This window comes from Mastigoproctus giganteus, chromosome 1, assembly GCF_048544385.1.
Source record: "Mastigoproctus giganteus isolate SK-2022 chromosome 1, ASM4854438v1, whole genome shotgun sequence".
Taxonomy (NCBI): Eukaryota; Metazoa; Arthropoda; class Arachnida; order Uropygi; family Thelyphonidae; genus Mastigoproctus; species Mastigoproctus giganteus.
The window spans coordinates 133237299-133253745 of record NC_143575.1 but is presented as its reverse complement, the minus strand read 5'-3'; the positions used below and the strand labels follow the sequence as shown (position 1 = coordinate 133253745).

Sequence of the window (16447 nt, the reverse complement as noted above, 5' to 3'; positions counted from 1 at the left end):
TCTTTCCATGTTCATCGGAGACCATTCCCATTGTTTCAGGAAACAAGTCTAAATGGGAATTTAGGAAATGAAGCTTTAACAACAGGTCATGGTTTTCTGTCATTAACCTACAATATTTGAAAAAAAAAAAAAAAAACTGTGAAGACTTTAAACACATGAGTTTTTTTTAACATATTTCCTATGAGAATCTGTCAATTATTTCAAGAAGGAAATTGACATTCCTATGATATTCTGAACCCACTCATAACTTTACAACAATCTAAAGAATATCCATTAATCAAACCCCTCTGCCCTGCAGCCTCCCAACAATCTATCTTAAACATGTTCCAGTTTATACAGTAACCTCCCATGAGGGACTTCAAATGCCTCGCTAAAATCCAAATTCACTGTCAAAATTGTTCCCTACATCCAGCTCATAAGTAATTGCATCAAAATAGCTTACTAAGTTAAACATGATTTTTCTTTAACAAAACCATGTTGTGTTATTCAGAATGCCATATCTATCTAAATGTGTCTGGACTGCATAATTAATAATGCCTCAAGATTTTCCCTACCACTGAAGTCAAGACTAACTGGTCTGTAGTTACCAACTTCGCTCTTAGAACTGCCTTTATGTTCAAGTGATATGTTGCCATTTCTCCAATCCAAAATAATTTCTTCCAAGTCCAAAGATGCACTCATAACTTCAATGATTCAAAACACACCCTGGCAGCCTCCCCAAAAATTACTGGATATATGCCATCAACTCTACGAGCCTTACTTGCCTTAATGCTTAAATTTTTCTAATAAAGTCATCTGCAATTTTGATAGACTAATATCATGACTCTGCCTCACCCACACACAGCATCTTTTCAACCCAAAGGATGCTTTCTTTAGTAAAGAAAGATGCAAGGTAAAGCTCAAACCCATTAAAACGTGATTCCACTTATAATGTGATGCAAGCACGACTCATTTTTCATCATATGGCATTAACAAGTCAAAACTTGTTTCTAGTCACTGAAGATCACCATTTTGGATTCCTTGTGAACAAGGTGATATTTTCAGTTTAATGCAAATCCGCAATACCCTTTGATTTCTGTAAGAACAATAATAAACAACTTTACTTGTTGACTTATATCCAACAAATGGTCAGGTGGTGTTCATTTAATACTGTTAGCTCCCACATGAACAATAATGGTCTCTTTACCCCTCCTTAAAATCTGACAATCTCTGGGTAACATCAATTGTTGCTCCAGGCCAAACACATCCTGGTTTTGGTCCACCTATCTTTATTACAAAAAAACATTATCCATTTCCCTGACGGGGGGGGGGGGGGGGTCTCCTAGTAAAACTAGACACCTTCAATCAGAGCAGTATGCCCTAGACCAGCAGTTCTTAAACTGTGGGTCAGAGGTAGTCTGTGGGCCACAGTAAACATCAAGAAACGTGAATAAATTAAATATTTATTATAGAACTACACACTCGCCGACTTACGTAAGAGTTGCGTTCTGCAGAACTCTACGCAAGTCGGAATTTCCCTAAATGAACTCTCAACTATGCACACTGGATTTGATTGAAGCAAAATAGAATCGTTTATTCAATTTTTTTTTTTTTTTTTTTTTATCTCATGCACAGGAAAAATTACAAAAAGAGAGGAGACAGGCAGTCAGCAAGTTTTACCTTTTGAGCATCATTGCCAGAATTAACTCTCCAGCTGATAAGTATGCCGCTACAGAGGTTGAGGGCTGTGAAAATTTAGAACAGGTTTTTTAAAACACCACAAAATTTCTCTGAAGCTGTGGAATTGACACTGGTGACTTCATCGCATACTTCGCTTTTAAAAGCAGTGTGATGCTTGAACCTATTAAACCCACCCGTTGCTTGCCACGAACTTGGCTTAGGGTTCACCGTACTTATCCCTAATGTCTTCATAAATACACACGTTGATTTTGCTTGAATGGCCATTAGACTCGGGGGCACTCTCTTCTGAATCTGATTTTCCATCCATATTATTAATAGCTTTTTCATCTTCAACATAGCACCTGAACGCTGTTCAGGTGCTATATTGAAGATGGAAAAGCTATTAATCCTTTAACATGTTCTTTTATACATCCACTGTCCTTTGAAATAGTATTTGCTGTTGAAGCAGCGAGACCTAATTCCCACGCAATAGATGACAAACTTTGTCCTGCTTCATACTTCTTAATCATCTTAATTTCTAAATCAACTTTCATTTCCTAGCACTGCCACCACTTGCACTTTCCGTTGGTCACTTTCCCTTCACCATTATAATAAGTAAATAGGAATGAAGAGAAGATTCTAAAAATTTTTGGTTTTTTTTTATATGATTGAAGATTTCAGTGAAGGGGAACACATTTCACCATAATATTGTAACATAAAATTACCACAGAATTCCAGTTATCAGTATTATCACAAATGCAATAACATTGAGTTTACTGCCCGTTTATAATAGATTGAACAGAAAAGCCCAATAAACTGGTAAGTGCAAATTTTTATGGTAGTGACCTCCAGAAATGTGTTTTAGAAAAATATCACAAAGGCATTCAAAAATTGATTCTTATAACCGAACATATGATGAAAGTGTAATGCAATTTCCAATACAAAAACGACCAAATATTTCAACTTAGTCTTGGAACGAATTATCAAAAAAAAAAACTCACCACAATGTGTTATTGGGTTTAACAACGATATTTTCACAATACCTCCATTTATTCCTATAGGCAGGGCTACTCCAGGCAATATCTTTTAGAAATTCCTTATTCTGATAACTGTACTTTAAATCGGAACAATGTTTTAAACCATTTTACCTAGCTCGCTAAAAATTTTAAAAAATTTTAATTGTTATTATAAACCTGGAGCTGTTCAAAACATTCATCTATTGCATTTCTTGTAGTATCTAAAATGGCAAAAGAGTTTATTTTAAAATTATCTTTTGGTGTTGGGACAAATTCATCTCCAGATTCATAATCAAATAATTTTTTATGTTTCCTTCCCATTGTTCTTTCAGAAAATCAGAGGCAATTTCTAATAAGATCAATTTTTGCTGCATTTTCAAGTACACATACAAAATGCTCATCTGTTCTAAAGTTAATCTAAAGTTTATAAATCATTTCCTTTAATTTTTTTTAAAAGCATTAGTGATGTTAATATATCCGATTGTGTATTTTGTAATAATTTGCTTACAAAATTTACATTAGATAAAATGTCAACCTAATAATAGTAGAGCACATGAATTTAAAATATCTAGTTTTATTTGACAACAACAGAGACTGATGTTTTGTTTTTAAATAGAATTCATTATCACAATCTGAAATTATTTCATAAAGAGAATCAATTCGACTTTCCCAACATGCGTCTGGCAAAGGTTTCAGCGAAAGATTTGAAACTTTTTTTGTTATTATTGACCACGGTTTAGTACTAGAAAAAATTATAAACTTCCTGAATAATTCCAAAAAAATCAATTGTCTGAAAAGATATTTTTGCTGCATCATTTATCACTAAATTCAAAGTATGTGCTGCGCACAGTATGAAAAAGGCTCGGGGTTTATATCTAAATTTTTTTCCTGAAGAACATTGTTTTCCTTTCATATTGGCCCCGTTGTCATAGCCTTGCCAACATATTTTGAATATTAATGTTATACTTTTCCAAAAATTCTGAAATGAATGTAGTTAGTCCATCAGTCGTATTTTCAATTTGACAGAAACCTAAAAATGTTCCCTAATTTCAATGTTATATGTTTCATCATTATAAATTACAGATCTTAAAATTATTATTCAACTGTTCCTGAAGACTGGCAATCAGGTGTACAATCTAAAATTTTTGTAATTATACTATTTCCTATTATATTTAAAATATTTTGAATTTTGTTTCCCAAATAATGTGGCATGCGAAGTTCAATCTGAATACGTTGGACGTGTTCCGATAGTAGAATCAAATCTGACAATAATTTGCATTAAAAAAAAAAAAAAAAAAACAAAAAGTTTTCGTTATTGTTATCAAATAATTTTGAATTAGTACCCCCCTTAAAGTCAAATTTGTTTTCCCAAATACTGAATGCAAAGAACAATTCTCTTTATTACTGATATTATTTTTTTGATTGATCAGACTTTGATATGTATCTACTGTATTTTGTAATTTAAGTTTTTACGAAAATTAATTTGTTAGTGCATTCAGCATGCAATTGCTTTTTTCATAAATATTCAAGTGTTATTAAAATGTTTCCAATCTTTGAATCCACCATTTACAAGTGGAACTGAAACAGTACTATTTAAAAATAATTTACAATTATAACAAAAGACAGCATTTTGCAAAATCAGATACCGTTTTGTAATTTTTTTAGTGTAATATTTAATAGAAAAAAGTTTTCTATTATTATCTTTATCTTTTGGAAAATTAAATTTTTTTTTTAATTGTTCTGATTTGTTTTTAACTAACATTATTCTTATTTTATTATCTAAAGTTGTGGCCATTTACTGGGATCACTAAGTGAAATTAGTTGATCTTGTATGCCACTATTGTGATCTTCACTTTTCTCTTCATCTGAATTTGCTTCACTTGCACCTAGTGTTTCTTGCTGAATTGGAATGTCAACATCTTGGACAGGTGATAATTCACGTGTTTCAGTTTCTTCATCAATAGCAGTAAAGCTAGAGGAAATCGAAGTCTATGGACCTGGATTCGGCTAGATGTCCATAAACCTGGTAATTGAACTTCCACTTCTTTTATTTGGTTGCTTTTCGTCCCCTGCCCGCTTCTTTTTCTGTATTCATAACCAGAGAGTAGTTTCCTTCTGGAAAGAAGGAGAATTAGTTGGAGTTGGGAGAACGGTAGAGACAGCAGATGAATTTGACAAAATGAAGTAGAGAAATTCTAAGCCAGAAAAGATCGAAAAGAGGAGATTCCAAATTACCAAGTCTCTGACAAGGAATATCGGAACGGACATATGCACAAGTGCCACCTTTGAGACGAAAGGAATCATACAGTGAATAGTTTGGGCAACTGAGATGAGCAGTAGTTGAATCAACCGATAACAGATTCGGTCAGAAAAAGTACATGGGGTTTGGCTGACTGCAAGTGGAAATGGACATCGTTGAGATTAGAACGTATTCAATAGTAAGAAAAGTGGATGGGACATGCTGTATGAAGTAATGAAATTTTTGGATATGGTGTACACATCGTAAGAACACACCCAGATCCTTGACATTACGTAGCCTCGACAAAGTGAGCTAGATGATTTTGTAATAACTGAGAGCAAAGTGGAGGAGAAATTATTGAAGATAATTACAGTAAACCCCCGCTATTCGCAGTAGTTACGTTCCTGAGAAATGCTACAAATACCGAAAATGCAAATACTGAGTTATGGCTCCCTTAGTAATAAAGGGGTTCCGTTCCAAAGTATGAAACGTAAGAAAAACTAGTCTAAAATTTTGTCTATGTATGTATTATATGTACCTTCATAATATGACTATGTTCATAGACAGTACATAGTGAAATGCAAGCATAAGGCATCAAAATGAAAATAAGAAACAATTTAATATTAAATGTAATATTTATTAGAAATTTCAAACCAGCACCATTGCTAGCTAAAAAACTTATCCCGCCAGTGCTATCACCAGTCTCGCTAAAGTGTTGATAAAGGAGTTTTGCCTTTTCACGAATGATGAGTGAACTTAATGGAATTTTATTTTGAGTTCGGTCTTCTATCCACAGATTTAAAGCCTTTTCCATTTTTTCTAATTTAACATCACGAGTTACAGAGCAAATTTTTTAAGCAATTAGCGCGTTTTCACGGACACTGCAGTGGATTTTTCTTCCGATTTCTTGATTGATCGTACCATTGACTCATTGATTTTATAATGTTTTGCCACTGAGGAGACACTTTCACCATTAGAAATTTTGTCTAATAACTGAATTTTATTCGCTAATGTCATCACCTTCTTTGATCTTTTCAAAATTCCCTTGTTATTCGTAGCGATATTTTTGTAAAGGTTAGAAAAGAATGTCCACAATAATGTCACTTTCTTCCACTAACACAATGCAAAATGGTATATTTTTCGCTTTTGTAAACATCAATTTATAAATTGATAAATTTATTCAATTTATAGGCATATAAATTAAAAGCAAACCATGAATTGTTCCATGACAAGTGCATAGCACATGCTGAACAAGGAAGGATTAGCGAGAAACATCCACGCTCGCTATTTTGTCACCCCTCTTCCCCCACCCACTGATCGCTGTTTTGACTGGGAAAGATAATTTTAGCCACACCCATGTTTTTTTTGGCAGAAAATGTTCACGGCGATTTAAAATTCAATTTTTTTAGGTTTCATTTTATATTAAATCAGCGACCGCAAATACAGATACCACGAATAGCAGGGGTTCACTGTATATGAAAGACACCTGGGATGGATGGGATCTATCCAGTTATATTAGAAGCAGCAAAGTAAGCAAGCAAACCCTTAGCCACAATTATGAGAGCTTCCTTGGTCTCGGGTTATTGGATGTTTTACAGCACATCAGAATCTAAGGCTATCGTGCGCTCTTGGTCTCGGGGGGGGGGGGGGGGGGGGGTACCATGGACTGGAGATAATCAAATGTGACCCCAATTCACAAAGGACAAGTACTTGTTAGTTTAACTTCTGTTCCAGGGAAATTAATGGAGGCACTGGTTAAAGAAGCACTGCAGGATCAACCTAGACAAGACCTCAGATATAGCTCGGACACAGCATGGGTTTGTTAAGAGGAAGCCTTGTCTGACCAATTTGATTGAATACTATGATGTGGTCACAAAGGAATTGGATGCAAAGAATAATTTTGATACATATTTGGCATTGGAGGCAAAATGCTGCTATGGATAAAGGAATGGTTGAGTGGGAGAAAACAGTGGTAATCAATGGACACTGCTCTTCCTGGACAAATGTTATTAGTGGAGTCCCCTAGGATTCAGTGTTGAGTCTATTGTTGTTTTCTGTATTTATTAATGATATTGATGATGGTATATCAGGCTTAATGTCCAAGTTTGCAGATGATACAAAGGTTTGCAAGGTTGTTAATGACACTAATGACAGTATGCAGCTGCAACAGGATCTAGAAAAAAGTTGAGCAGGTGGGACGAGAGATGGCAAATGAAGTTTATCATTGACAAATGTATATTACTGCATATGGGAAGCAGTAACGTATCAACTATGTGGCACTACACGGACAGTGGCAGAGAATGAAAAGGACCTGGGGATAATTTTGCAGGCAGATATGAAGTTTTCTAAGCAGTGCACACTGTCTTCAAGAGTAGCTCATTGTGTCTTGTCAATGATATACAGGAATTTTTCTAGCAGCGATAAGGAGGTGATTATCCCCTTGTATAAGGCAAATAAAGCTGCTGGAAAAAGTACAGAGAAGGGCAACAAGATTAGTGGATTTAACAAAGGGTTGCACTTAAGAAGAAAGAGCTTAAGTTTTACAAATTAGTGTCTGGAGACTAGGCACCTACGAGGTGATTTGATTGAGGTGTATAAGTCCTTGAATGGTTTGAGAATACTCAATGCTGATGGAATTCTTCGTCTTGCTCAGAATAATCTGCCTGAGAGGGCATAAATTCAAATTGAGCATAGACAGTTGTAGGATAAATGTGCAGAAGTTTGCCTTTAACCAGCAGGTGGTTGATTGCTGGAACAAACTTCCATCTGTCATTGTAGAAGTTGATAGCTTAAATAGATTCAAGGCAGAACTAGACAAACATTTGGAGTCAGTGGATGGGTGAAATGAAAGGTTATTTTTGGCTGATGGCTATATAAGCTTGCTTTCTTGCATCATGTGCCTTTAATGCTAATAATAGTGTAGACGTCTTTGGGATTCCACCTGGTGCCGCCTCAACTATAACTTCTATGTATAAAACTGCATCACTCATGGGCTACTGGCTGACTCTTGTGATGTCAAATTATGCCAGATGTTCGAAGGCATTCCGGGAAGGCCTTATCAATCTTCCACCAAGATATCCTTGATGGCTGACATTGTCTCTCAAAACATATCGTAGGAAAGTGATCATTCTCAGACCAACAGCAGTAAATGTACAGGTGGGCATAATGGAAAAGGTGTTTGTTCCCACATTTAGGAGAGACCCTGTTATTTTTGAGCATTCACTCTATTTTACAGCCTCTCTTATTAGTCTGCAATATTCCCCAAGTTAGTACATTCACTAAGATCTAATAAAATAGGAGCAAGCAGTTGTGCAATGAGATCAAGGTTTGAATCAAGCTGTTAGAAGAAAACCTACAAAGATGCAAATAACAACTGGTTTTATGATGGTTATAAGAGGGATACATGGAAGGAGGTATAGTTATCCACTAGCATGGTGATTCCACCATGAACAGGTCCACCCCCTATGGCTTTAGATGTCTCCTCCAAACAAAAGCACACTGGCTTGTCTATGGAGGAGCACCTTGATGTCATCAACATTCCTGCAAAATCCAGGACAAATACATTGTATAAATTTGGCCATTATTTCAGCTTTGAGTGTCTGACAGCTTCCACAGTGCTGACGGTTTCATTTTCCCAAACAAATCAAAAAGTTTACAGACCGCCCCCCCTCCTCCCTCTCTCTCTCCACACGTACACTGGGTTTTCTGAAAAGAAAATTCAAAAGTTTTGTTTAAAAAAACTTTATTCTTATTTTTATATAAATATATAATAATAACACTATCCATCATCAATTTGCTATAGATAGAACGAATAATTTGACCCCATTCAAGAGGGTGCATTTTGCAGACCCCAGTTTGGGAAACTGCTTTAGAGTATGCAGGATGCTCTCCTTGGCAGTTCATACAGATTGGCTTTGGAGTTGAACATTCTGTGCTCTTGTAGTCTTTGACACCACATTGAGCACAGGCAGGGTCAGCACAACAGAGTTTTTGCGAGTGGTTGTACTTTTGGCACTTAAAAACACCTCAGTGGATTTAGTATGCAAATCCTTAACAGTTTAAATAGCCTGCCTTGATGGAAGTTGGAGGCCATGGAGTGTTGAACATAAGGATGAGAACTCAAGTAGGAATAACATTCCTATCCTTCTGCATCAACATTCGCTTAACAGCTGTCACTCCTTAATCTTTTAATTCAGAGCAGATCTCTTCTTCAGAGACCAAGAAGATCCCACTCTGATGTGCCACCACATGATGAGTTCAGATTTTTGTGGGGGTTACGATGATATGCATTCCCCTTATTGATCTGGCTTTCAGAATTTGCTGGGCATGTTTTTCACATGAGGCCTCCATTAAAAGATCTTCAGATTGTCACCTTCTCACAGGTTCTTAGGATCTAGCCAACACTTTTAATCCATTCTGTATGAAGAAAGATAATTTTTATAATTGCCTATGGAATGGATTATAAGGAAAAGTAGTGTGGCACTAATAGTGATTTTTCTTCATTTCGAGGTCCTTTTGCAGGAGTGTTATTAGTACCATCTGATCAGTAAGTTACGGGGGGGGGGGGGGAGAGAACAAGAGGATGAATTTAAATTACTCATGAGTAAAATAATTTTTGATGCCCTAAGTACCTCACCCACTACAGAACCCTACAAGAATATGCCCACTCGTGAACTAGCAGGTACCGTGTACACGAACGAGACACCAAGTTTGCTTACAGCATCACACCCACATTCCCAGTTTCTCGATCCCATCCCAGAACTAAAGAGAGGGAAAAATTAGAATGCAGTTGACCCTAGCAGTAAGAAACAGCCCACTAACTTATACCAGTTGAGCCAGTCCAGGATCTCCATATTGAAGCAGAGGCAAAGTGGTGTATTATGGTTACGGTTGTGCCCCTCACCCACCAGGATGCCCTTTCCGAGTTTCTGCAAGTTGCAGTGCACAGCTGCACATGCCGAATTCCAGTGATGTTAATCTGGAGGTGAACAGCATTAGTGGAAGCTCTCCTCACCATATACAGGTGTGCTCATCAAGGAGGTTCAACTGGGAAGAAAATATATACATAAGGACAAAAAAAAAAAAAAAAAAATGGAAATACCAAGACAGTATTTAACATACTGTCTGGGATACCTAAATGGTGGGTGTGTGTGTGAGAGAGAGAGAGAGAGAGAGAGAGATTAAAGCATTTAGTTCAGGCAACTGTCAAAATAGATTGCCTGCTTAAGTCAGTACATTGTAACATCAAGAAATGATATGAACTGAGGGAGCAAAAGAAATTTAAGGGAATGACTAACCAGTACAATTTCCCCTACACTGCATGTTAGCTATTGTTATACACTGGGACACTGTTATAGTAGATTTACATTGCTATTATATAGTTCTAATGTTGGATATGTGCAACATTTGCACAAGCACATATACACATCATTTTAAGTGGGACTCAAGAAAATAGAAACAACATTGAGAAACAGTGTTCGAGAAAAAATTTACAACCAACACTCCTTATTCCAATGTTACTTAATTTGCCACAGAAAATGATCGTCATGATTACAACATAACAAAGCATGTTTGAAAACACTGATTGAAATACTGCCTTTCAATTCCTCCAGAGCTTGGATTATTATTATCCATTTATTTCACAAAAGGAACCCACCCAGTGGAGGAGAAATTGTTGAAGTTAAACATAAGAAAAGCACCTAGAGTGGATGGGATCTATCCAGTTATATTAAAGGAGGCGGCAAAGCAACTAAGCAAACCCTTAGCCATAATTATGGGAGCATCCTTGGACTCAGGGGAGGTTCCCACGGACTGGAGATGTGCAAATGTATCCCCAATTCACAAAGGGGGATCGAAGGGTGACACGAGTAATTACAGACCAGTTAGTTTAACTTCTGTTCCAGGTAAAATAATGGAGTCACTGGTTAAAGATGCATTGCAGGATCATCTAGACAAGACTGCAGCAATAATTCAGAAACAGCATGGGTTTGTTAAGGGAAAGTCTTGTCTGACAAATTTGATAGGATATTATGATGTGGTTACAAAGGAACTGGATGCAAAAAATAATTTTGATATTATATATTTGGATTTCAGGAAAGCTTTTGACACTGTTGTGCATGGAAGACTATTGTACAAATTGGAGCAGAATGGTATTAAGGGTAAGTGCTACAATGGATAAAAGGATGGTTAAGTGGGAGAAGACAGAGGGTGGTAATCAATGAGTGCTGCCCTTCTTGGACTAATGTTATTAGTGGAGTCCCACAGGGTTTGGTGTTAGGCCCACTGTTTTGTATATTTATCGATGATATTGATGAAGGTATATCAGGCTTAATGTCGAAGTTTGCAGATGATAATACAAAGGTTGGCAGGGTTGTTAATGACAGTAATGGCATTGTGCTACTGCAACAGGATCTAGATAATTTGGGCAGATGGGCTAAGAAGTGGCAACTGAAGTTTAACCTTGACAAATGTAAAGTACTGCATATGGGTAGAAGTAACCCCAGAGAAACATACCAATTGTGTGGTACTACACTTAAGGTGGTAGAAAATGAAAGACCTGGGAGTAACTGTGCAGTCAGATATGAAGTTTTCTGAGCAATGCAGACAGGCTGCCAGGGCTGGTCATGGGGTTTTGTCAATGACATATAGGAATTTTGCTAGCAGGGAGAAGGAGGTGATTGTCCCTCTGTATAAGGCAATGGTCAGGCCACGCCTTGAGTACAGGCCTGGAGGCCTCATTTTAGGAAGGATGCAGATTTACTTGAGCGTGTACAGAGAAGGGCAACAAGATTGGCGAGGGGAATGAAGGGATCCTCTTACCAAGAGAGGCTAAGTTCTGCAAATTGCAGTGGCTGGAGACTAGGCACCTGCGCGGTGATCTAATCGAGGTGTATAAGGCCTTGAATGGGTTGAGCACACTGAATTCTGATGGATTCCTCCACTTGTTCAGATTACGAACCTAAGGGGGCATAAATTCAAATTAAGAAAAGACAGATGTAGAATAGATGTGCGGAAATTTGCCTTTAGCCAGCGGGTGGTTAATTGCTGGAACAAACTTCCATCTGTCGTTGTGGAAGTTGATAGGTTGAATAAATTTAAGGAGGAACCGGACAGGCATTTGGAGGGAATGGTGCGATTTTTTTTTTTTTTTTGGCTGATGCTGCATAAGCTCATACACTTGCTTTCTTGCATCACATGCCACTACTACCACCACCACCCCGGGAGGGCAAAGTGCCAGGACGGTGCTAATTACACAGCAGAAGGGTACGAGATACTACAAACAGTATAGATTATTGCTGTAGACTGGCTTTTGACATAATTCATAAAAAGTCCACTTAAGTAGACTTGTTTCCAGGCTCTTCTGCCCATGTTATAGGTTCCTCAAACACAGAAATCTACACGTTAATACTACTCACAACATTCACAATCTCCCCAAACATCTTCACAAGATTCAACATTGCAGATTTCAATGGTGCTTTATGACATCAAAATTACTACAAAGATAGTGTTGGGTAGTTTTAAATGACTATTTTAAAAGAATATTGCACCATGAATGTTCATTACTCTATACTAAACGTCATGTGGATGAGCAGATGAGCTGTGGTTGCACAGCTCATCTGCAGTTTTATAGGTTGTCTATGGGTGGTGACATCACACACAAAACCAAGAACGTTTGTATATGTTACAACTCTAGTACTCTTACTTTTTATTTGCAATTTCATTAAGTTCTCATGTAAAATGATCACCCTGTATGTCTGTATATATACATGAAACTAAGGATAGGGTCCACATCAATGCCTTTTTAATGAACTAAGTTTCATTGTAGACTGTTGGAAGTACCATATTACCATAATATTTTAAACAGATACATCAGTTAGCATGCACATTTGTTCTATCATATGCATCCCGAGAAGAAAAACAGCACATCCCATTTTCAACAAAAATGCATTTCCTCAGCACAACTCAGAATCATAAGTTTGTTGCTTTCTTTCATTTAAGCAACATGAAAAAAAAAATAATAATAAAAAGCAATATATTAATAATATACGAACAACATTCTGTTATTGATCAGAAAACTAGGAGCACCCGGACATCCATCCAAAATGAACAGTAACATTCACTGGTACAAATTTGTCCAATCACTATGCAATGTCATGTTACATTATGCTTAATTTAATGTGAATATATTACTACCATTTCCAATTAACAGTAATAGCTTTAATATAATACTCTTTTTTTTAATGACTATCACAAGACTAGCATTATGGTTAAAATTCAGAGCCTTTTCAGTTTCACGTTGAAGTAAAATCACTTAAATTCTGAGTAAGTGGAAACCCATTTAATTATTTGACATTAGCTGGTTTTGTATAACCCACTCAGTTTTGTCTGCACAAACATTTTATGCGTGTATTCTAAGAAAGAATACTAGTTTTATATTTGAAACTGAATATAGCTGAAACTGTTCACACTCCAATAAATGGAATTTTGGATCTGCCCACAACCACTTTCTTTTATACATCCTTGTTAGATTCAAAAACTAATGCTTTTGAATTAGTATTAAGTTTGTTGACTATTTCCATGGAAATGGTCAGCAAAACTTACCATAATTAAGTATCTATCTGTTGAGGTACTATACAATATGATAACTAACAATTAGTAACCAACTGTTCAGGCAATGTGTGTAGCATACTTTCACGTCGAAAGTAGGCTAAATCTACAAAATGGCCGTCTGCAGAAATATAAAGACCTTCATGAAATAATACTTGGGGTTCTCTAATATATGGGACTAATAAACACGGTTAAATCCCACTCAAGTGTGATCATTACATCAGATTTGTAGTTGGTCATTATCTCAGTGATAACAACAAAACTACTTAACATTTTCCAATTGTTTAAGTATAGTGAAGGTATGCATTAGATATTTATTAACACACGTGAAGTGTCTTTACAGAAACAATTAATTAAAACGTGAAAAATGAATTCAAAGCCAGTTCAAATAACAACGCGCTATAGAGCAACAAATATGCTCTTTAGCATATTTGTTGCTATAGCCTGGGTAACAAATAAAATATATATTACAAGGCATTTCAGACAAGTTATGCATTAAGCCTTCTTGCATGGTCGGAAAAGTAAGTTCAAACTTCCCCCATTTTTTTTCTTCTAATTGATTACAGTATTAGACAGGAGTTTAAAAAATTCTACTAAACATGTAGTTTCTAATTTAACCGGACAAATCACTAATGTCAAGCCATAGCAAATCGGTGCGGTCGAAATACGCGAACAAGGGTGTGCCCAGCTATCACTTTTTTTTTCTTTTTTTTTTTTTATATTAAAATAAGAAGAAACATAGCGGTGTAAAACACATCTTATTTTAAATGTAAGCTGCAAATTTTTTCTAACTTTAATTATCAAATCAAGCAAAGCTCTAATTGCGATTAGTCACTCATTAGGCTTAGAACCACTCCCTACAGAATAACTTATCGAAGCGAAATCCACGTATACCTTACCGGTTTCACACCAGCATCTCTTTCATATTTAGCCCACACAGCTCCATCCTGTAATCCGGCAATTGCCGCTATTCTACAAGATACCTGAGCACAAATCTGGTTATCTACGTAGGCTTGCCAAGACATGATGACACACAATACTCCACAATGCCGGTCAGATCTACTGCACGACCAGAAGAGTTGCACTTATGTGCCCAACAAAAGCCGGGAAGCTTTCTCTAAGCTTTCTCTATGCCTACGTCCCTTTGTATTCCTCCGCCTTCCTAAGTCATTTGCTTAACACATGTGGTTACATGTTACACGAAGTTCTCAATAATTATTACATAGACCAGAACAATGCTTTATGTTAAGTACTTAACTTGGAAACAGTACATATTTTATTGTTACTGTCACTGAAATTCAGGTTAAGACAATTTAAAACAATATGATACAATAAAAGAGTACACTAAAACCGCTCTCTTTAAACACATGAAAGAACTAAAACCGAATATATATATATATATATATATTAAATTCACATCTTATATCATATCATAGTAATATTAACATGGATCAAAATGTAAAAAGTATGGTAATTACCTTTTAAATTACGGCAAAGTATTGTAATTCAACAGTTATAATTTGTAAAGCCAGTATAAAAGAAACATTTTAGATATTACTTCTCCACACAGTCAGGGTTTAAAAAAAAAAAAATAAATATAATAATAGTACACTGCCCTACCAAGTTATTAGAGAACCAAATGTTTTCATATCATCATTTATCTCTTTGTAGTGAAATGAAACAGCCTGTGACGTTTAGGTCACATGGTAAACAAACCTATGAGCGATAGTTGTAATTCCTTGATGTAGCGTTTATATATAAACTGTAGTTATTTTTACTTTTCTTAAAATAGTTAAAATAACCGTCCTCCGAAATCGAGTGGAAAAGACCTCAGTTGGAGTACCGTCCATGACTTGAGGAATTTTTATGAGCCTTTTTCACAACGCGGCTGAGTTAGTTGGACTCAGGAGAGGGTAGATGGTTCCCCAACCGGAAACTCGGGGATTTTCGTTCAGCAAATAGAAAATCGACCACAAAACACACAATTTACAGACACCATTATGGAATAATATGGCCTTTGTCGATAATTCTCCTCAAACCCAACTACAACGGCACTTCAAATAGTAAAGTTAAAGTTTTAAGAAGTTAAGTAGTGACTAAGGAGTTGTGAATCACCACGAATATTAAAAGAAGATTCTAGTCAAGTAATTTATTTATTTTTATGGAACTTTTCTTTTGGACTTCTCTGAGCTCACTGCCATTGCTTCTCCTTGACTGCCTGGCCTACCTCCATGTGGAAACAGAGAATGTGAGCTCCCAATAAGGGTTGTTGTTATAGGGTTTTAGTAGCTTCAGCAACACCAACCGGGCTAGCCGGGTGGGTAACGTGCCTGCCTGGCAACCAAAAGGTCGCGGGTTCGAATCCCGCCTGGCTTGGATATCACGATGGTGCAGCACTATTCGGTTGGATCTCATGGCCATGATACACGAAGGAAGCAGAAAAAACTGGTTCCTTCGTGTATTGCTCACATCATACGATAAAAAAAAAAAAAAGCTTCAGCAACCAGGGCCATATTGCTCCGTGTATACTCTCTATAAATTGCATGTGTTCTGTGGTCGATTTTCTGTTTGCTAGACGAGAAACCCAACTTTCCGGGAGAAAAAGCCATGTTACCCAGCCTGAGACCGACTAACTCAGCCATGTTGTGAAAAATCCCCATAAAAATTCGTGCTACCCACTAAGACTCTCGATAGAGGTCCAGCGGCTAAACGACAAAAAGAACAACACAACACAACCCAACACTACACTTACACATTCTGATCATTTCAGTGAACTGTTTGCATCACATATACTGGTGTGCAAAACTTAAGGACCAACACTATTTCTAAAGGTTACAACCACAAAATCTTTACTTAAGGTACTCTTTACTGATGAGAATAGATTCAGTCTCAGAAATGATTTTGGACGTCACCAAATCTGGCAAGA

At 36.5% G+C, this 16447-nt stretch overlaps 1 protein-coding gene across 1 annotated transcript in view; it reads right to left on the bottom strand.

Moving 5' to 3' along the window:
• LOC150091145 (uncharacterized) overlaps positions 1 to 14635 on the bottom strand; it is an 82729-nt gene extending 68094 nt beyond the window's left edge. The window contains exon 1 of the mRNA XM_090374486.1: positions 14421 to 14635. Within this exon, the coding sequence (XP_090230612.1) occupies positions 14421 to 14546 (126 nt within the window). The 5' untranslated portion in view covers positions 14547 to 14635. The remainder of the gene's footprint in view (positions 1 to 14420) is intronic.
• Between the last annotated feature and the right edge of the window lie 1812 nt (positions 14636 to 16447).